Raw genomic sequence first — 6,544 nt, forward strand, 5'->3', positions numbered from 1 at the left:
CATTGATCAACTTCAAACAACAAGATGAGTGATGTTGAATTTTCAACTAAACTAGACAAACCTACAACTATGTCAAGTTACAAAAATATTGCATGGTGTACATAAAATAATAAGGACACTTGTAAACCTAACACTCTAAAATCTTCAATGTGAATGCTTGAATTCTAATCTAGGTTTGAGCTCCATATATAACATAATGATCTAGGCTTTTTTCATGGATATTTGATTTGATTTCGTCCAGAAATAATGTAGAATGTGTTAGATATTATTTGTTAAATCTCTCAAACAATATATTATTTGTTTCAATTTAAATCTAAATTAATCTTCATCCAACTGTCAAACGAATCAGTTCATCATATTGTTAAATCAATAACAATTAAATCTGATCAAATCTTTGACCAGAGAATCTTCAAAAGCAGCAGTGATGCCTTGTTGCATAAGGCCCAGATGTCATACCAATATGCTAAGATATCATGTCTAGTATGTGTCCCTTATGCACTTCCATGCTACTTAAGCAAGCTAGATTAACCTTCAACACTTTAAACACTTCTCTACGTTGTTGTTTTGCAAAATGCAAGTAATCCAACGAGCTAATCCACAAGGAACTTCTTTGCTAACATGTCCAAGTTGAATCTATTTGACATCCATAGTTCAATTTGAAGAAGGATGTTACTGATATCAATTTCTTGATGTGCAAGTTACAACTTTTACATAAAATGTTTGTATTATGGAAAAATTATAAAATAAGAATGACTGCTAAGTTTATTATTTGGCCACTTTACAAAGTGTATTAAAAAAATCAAACACAACACTAATAAGTTCATTTTCTGAACTAGAAGATGACTCAGCATCTTTAGATAGTTTTAAAACTTTTTCTTTAAGTTCAGCATTTTCTATTTCAAGCTTCTTAGTTTCAGATGCAAAGAGCTTTCTCAGCTTTTTGTATTTGATACTAAGTTTAGCCTTGATTTCTAGAAGTTCAGTTAAGCTGGGAACTAGCTCATCTCTAGAAAGTTCAGAAAATACCTCTTCAGAGTCTGATTCTGATGTAGATTCTGATTCATCATCAACATTGGCCATCAGCGCTATGTTTGCTTGCTCGTCTTCAGAGTCTGACTCTTCATCAGAAGAATCTGAGTCTTCCCAAATAGCCATAAGGCCTTTCTTCTTTTCAAACTTTTTCTTGGGCTTTTTCCTCTGAAGCTTTGGACACTCATTTGTGAAGACTCCTTTTATGACATAAAATGTTATAAAATTATGGAAAAATTATAAAATAAGAATGACTGCTAAGTTTATTATTTGGCCACTTTACAAAGTGTATTAAAAAAATCAAACACAACACTTCAATGTACTTAAGGGGCATTTAATAACATTTCTAATTAAAGGAAGGTATTTTCACCTCTATAAGTTTCAAAAATCAATTAATATATATTAGAAGAGGGTGAACATTATAAATTATAAAGTAATAAAACCGTATAATATTTCTTACATGTAAAAAGGAAAAACCATGGTTGTAATTGTTAAATTTATTTATTTTATTATTATCTTTCTTTCTTTAATTCTTGTTGCAGTGAACTCTGGAAGTAAGTCATTTAATCATATCAAATGTTCTTATTTCAATTTTTCTTATACTATATTTGTGATATTTTATCTCGTTTTAGTAAGATAATTTTATTAATTTTTTCATTCCAGGTTCTATTGATTGTCACCAAGATTTTCACTGTCCATATGATATGTGCCCATATCCTTTAAATCCGAAGTGTTTTATTGTGCCCTTTTCTGAAAGTGGAATATGTGCATGTCGTTAATTGAAAGATGTGCACTTATGCTCTTCCTATAAATTTCTATGACTGGCCATTAGTTATTAAATTGGCTTCTAATAATTATATATAAGGACTTTGTATTCTAACAGAATAGTAATGAAATAAAATAAAACAATAACTGATATTATTAAGTCGTCTTTTTTTTGTGTGCGCAGAAAGACTCACAAATTAGATTATTTAGGATGGGAGGACTACTAATAAATTATTAATAATTTGTATTAAATTAAAATAATTTGTTTGATCTTACCGAGCGGATCAGATGGCCAGCAACAATGAATGCTTGAAGTTCCGAGCGGTTGAGAGGGGAAAAAGGTGTTGTACCTGCAAGGCACTCCGATGCCAAAGTTAGTATGTATTCCACAAGGTACAACAAAGTGAGAGAGTTTTTGGGGTAAGAAAAATGTTACCTTGCCCTCTGTATGTAGAGGGCTATTTATAGGATGTTTTTGGAACGAATTAGACTCCTCCTTCTAGGGCGGATATTTAGGAGACGCGTGGGCTGGTTGTTTACTGAGCACGAGGGATCCTCGTGGTCGGTTACTTGGCACGTTTGCCCGGTCTGATCGGATGGAAACCGCCACGCGCGCTCTGAAGTGTATTGGGCCGAAGGCGGGAATGGCCCAATTGATTGGATTGGGCCGGTCCAGAACAGGAGCCCCCCAAGTCGTTGCTTCCAGTCAGAGGAGAGACGACTTATATGAAGTTGACCCGGGGGTCTTTCTGGGATCCGAGCCCAAGGTATCCGATGGAGGTAGGTCGTTCATTTCCGAGGAGAGGAAGGGTCAGGTCGGGAGTGGGGAAGCGTGTTGTTTAGGAAAAGTTGGTGAGGGGGAACGTCGCATTTAATGCAAAATGATAGGTAATCAATTACCTAGGCTGTAGGGTTAATGATGACCATCCCTCTGCACAGTCTGGCACGTGCGGCGCGTGAGCGGACTTAGGTAGCCTATAAATAGAGAAAAACCCTCATTTTTTCCAAACTTTTCAAATTCATTTGCGTCGTTCTCCCTCCGTCGACTCTTTTCTCTTGCAGTGGTGTTTGTTACAGATTTTTCAACTCTTCATCAAAATCGTAACTGTATGTTTAACCTGTGATCCATGCTTTCTACATTTCTATGCTTTGATCTTTATTTAGAATCGATTGCATGCGGTTAGCGTAAGCTTTTAGGAAGATTTTTTTGATGAACATAGATGATGAATGTGGTGGCGTACGGCGGAGATAGGAGGTTTCTCCGTCGTCCATGAGTGTGTTTTGTTGTATTTATCTTTAGATTCTGGCTTTTTGTATTGTTGATAAGCGTTTGATTATGCTTTTTAGTGTTTTTTCTTCGTGCTCATGCGTCGTAGTTAGAGGTCCTGCGTTTTTGCCCTTTTCCCGGGCGCGAGTTTCTTCTGGCTCGGTATTTGTGGTTATGGGGGGAGGCAAGGACGTAGTTCTTCTGGTCTCTAGGCCGTAGGCGTGCCCTTTCACTCTGGACGATGGTGGAAGGGTGGATTTGATTTAATTGTCGAATTCACTGTTTTCCCCTGTGTTTCAGGTGAAAATGGCTGAAGAGACTCGCCCGACGGCATCAGGCTCGTCGTCTTCAACTCCTCTAGCCTGGCAGGAGGTGCCCCGATCGGCTTGGGTGCACCCAGAGGCGTTGGACGTCGAGAGTTTCTTCGTGGATGACGATTCGGATGTTTTTGCGGAGGTCGGAGATGGATGGTCGGTACTTATCCCGGCCGAAGGAGATCGTATCTGCGACGTGTACTCTACTGATCTGCTTCCTATGTATGAGGTCGTATTCCGGGAGATGGGATTTCGGGGCCCCTTTACTGAGTTCTAGATCGGCGTTCTTAACCACTTGGAGGTAGCCCCTTGTCAGCTTCATCCTAACTCGATTGCCTTCATCCGGGCGTTTGAGTTGGTATGTGCTCACTTGAAGATAGGGGCGACTATCCCTCTGTTCTTTTACATATTATGTGTACAGCGCACGGTGCGAGAAGGTCGCTTTGGTTGGGTATCTTTAAAGCAATCCAAGAAGATATTCAAATCTTACTCTAATTCTCTGAAGCACTTTAAACCTCGCTTCTTTTTCATCTGTCCTCAGTCTCAGGAGGCCCGAGATAGCGTCTTTGCTCCGGTACCGACCTTGGACGTCCATGGCCGTCCGGTGCTTAACGATATCGGGGAGTCAGTCACCTCGCGTCGGCATCGCTTTAGGTTCTATTGGTCCCGTGATCATTTCGAGTACCCCACTGATCAGTACATTACCAAGCTCTCTGATTTAGATGAGGATGCTCGGGGAGATTATGCTATTCTCCAGAAGTTTGTGCAGGGTCTTCCTCCTGTTGCTAAGGCGGATCGGTCCGGGGCACCTGTGGTTGGTGAAGATGGGCAAATTATTCGGGAGCCAGGAGTGATCAAATAAAGGAGCTGTTAGCTGAGGGCACTGATGAGGGGGCTTTTACTATCTGGGTATTTGCCCCTTCGTTTTTTATACCATATTTGTTTCGCTTTTTATTGTTTTTCATAGCTTTTTGATAGTGATTTTCTTGATGGGCTGGCCTCTTATGCTTTTTTCTTTTTCTTTGCAGAGGCTATGGATCGGGCACGTCATGACCGAATGCTCAGGAAGGCGAGCAAGTTGAAGGGGATTGTAAAGAGGAGCGCTGGTCCTCGGTTGGCGGCTGTGCAAAGATCCCCGGTTGCGGGTTCAGGTGCTTCTTCCTCCTCTGCTGGCGTCCCTGGTTCCCCTTCCAGGACTCCGGATCAAGGTGAATCCTTGAAGCCAGTTACGGTGCTTCCTTCTCCTCTCCGCCCAGAGCCTGATCCGGACGCCTTGGTCTGCCGCAAGCGCCAGAGAACCGAAGCCGTGGATCTTACTCAGGATGAAGCTACTAACATTTTTACCCTTCCTTCGTGCTTTCTTCAGCCCAGATTCTTCGAGGGTGGTCCTTCCTTGATTATTCCGCGTGCTGAATCTTTGCATATTGAGGGTTTGGATCCTTCTGTTCGTCAAAGGTTCCTCGTGCAGGATGCTTCGGCCGTGGTTCGTCTTTTGGAAATGGCCACTCTCTATGCTCGCTCGGCACCTTTGTCAGCGGAAGCAGCGAAGTTGCTTCAGGAGCAAGTCAAGATGAGTGCCTCTACTTCGGATGAGAAGGACCGATTGCTGAAGGAGCAGGGCGAGGAACTGGGCGCGGTGAAGGCTCGGCTGGACCAAAAGGAGGCTGCTCTGATGGACGTGCAAGGTCAATAAACCTTGCTCTCCAGGACTTTGTATGGAACAATGCTGTCTTCTTCGGTTAGGGAGGCCTCTCTTCGCCGTTCTCTGGCTCCTGCTGAGGATGAGTCGGAAGAGGAGAAGGCTCTTTTAACCAGGGCAGACTTGATTCAATATATCAGATTCTTGGGGGGTGACTGTGTGGCGGCTGCCGAGGATACCTATAACTCCACTGTGGCTCAACTTAAATTGAAGAATCCAGGGGTGGAGTTGGTGATCGAAGGTACCGGGCCTTACCACCGTGTGGAGGGCGACCAGATTGTTTCTCCGGCCTTCGGGGAGGAGTCTGTGACCCAGGGAGCCGAGGATGTCTAAGTCGAGGAAGGTGTTTGAAGATTTTCTTTGTTTAAGTGTGGGGCCTGTGCGCCCGTATTTTGAAATGTTGTTATTTCTAGGGGGTATGCCCCCCATTTTAATCTTGTATGCACATTAACCAGCTCGGCCTAGATGGCCGTAGTTGGGCATATTTGCGGGTTTTTTTGCCCGTTTTCATTTATCATACTTAATTTTTAACGCTTATGTTTTGTTTTCTTTCAAACATGTACGCATGCGTTTTTTGGGAAACATGTTTATTGGTTCCCAACGTATTTTCTCTTTAAGGCTTTGTTCGCTTCCCGATATTGTCGTTTCCCTTTTCCCATATAAAAGGAGGTCTTATGGACCTCTCTTTCTTCATTTCTCGCAGGCATGGGTGGAGCTAACAAGAAGAAGGTGTCCTCAACCTCGTGTTCCCGTGGAGTGAAAAAGGTGAACGAGAAGAAGAAGGCTTCGACTGGCTATGCTTCTCGCTCTCATGGCTCTTTGAGTTCAGATGCTCGTGCTCGGGAGACTGGTGTGAGAGTCGTGACTGACACGGATGGTTCCGAGACCGAGTGGGATGAAGATTGGTATCAGTATGTTCACTCGGAGGATTTTGCCAATCGGGAGGAATGAAGTGTTTTCTTTTCATTTGATGTTTGTTTTGTAATTTCCCATGCATGGATGAATAAAACACCGTTGCTGTTCTTTTGTGTATTTATGTTGCATTTTATGAAGATTTGCTCGACTTATAACGTATTGATCGCCCAGTGTGTGGAACTGTGGTCGATTGCCGGGGACATGTGCCTGGCATATGGTGAGTCTCGGATTTTGTTGTATTGAGCTCCAGGGCTCATGGCGTGAACGGTCACTTCGCGAGCGGGGCGTTCTGCCATCATGGTACGTGTTTACGACGGGGATGCCCTGTATTTAGGGCCCCTCGAAGGACAAAGAGTCTGCTCGATTAAGAGAGCGGGCTCCCGTTGTTTTGTTTCAGTTAGAGGCGCTCGGCTCGTACCGGGCCGCACCTTTTTAGCTGTAATATTGTTTGAGCTTCTCAGCGTTCCAGGGTCGAGCGAGTTCTTCTCCTTACAAGTTTTCCAGGTAGTATTCCCCATTTTCTATCCTTTCCCGGACACGATAGGGGCCTTCCCA

General features: G+C 42.9%; 1 protein-coding gene across 1 annotated transcript; it reads left to right on the forward strand.

Moving 5' to 3' along the window:
* The first annotated feature begins 1,429 nt into the window (after positions 1–1,429).
* LOC131634929 (uncharacterized) lies at positions 1,430–6,227 on the forward strand. The gene is made up of 2 exons (XM_058905555.1): positions 1,430–1,583; positions 1,693–6,227. The coding sequence occupies exon 2, from the start codon at positions 4,409–4,411 to the stop codon at positions 5,066–5,068; it is 660 nt and encodes a 219-aa protein (XP_058761538.1). The 5' UTR covers positions 1,430–1,583; positions 1,693–4,408; the 3' UTR covers positions 5,069–6,227.
* Positions 6,228–6,544: the final 317 nt, after the last annotated feature.

This window comes from Vicia villosa, unplaced genomic scaffold (genome assembly GCF_029867415.1).
Source record: "Vicia villosa cultivar HV-30 ecotype Madison, WI unplaced genomic scaffold, Vvil1.0 ctg.001383F_1_1, whole genome shotgun sequence".
NCBI lineage: Eukaryota > Viridiplantae > Streptophyta > Magnoliopsida > Fabales > Fabaceae > Vicia > Vicia villosa.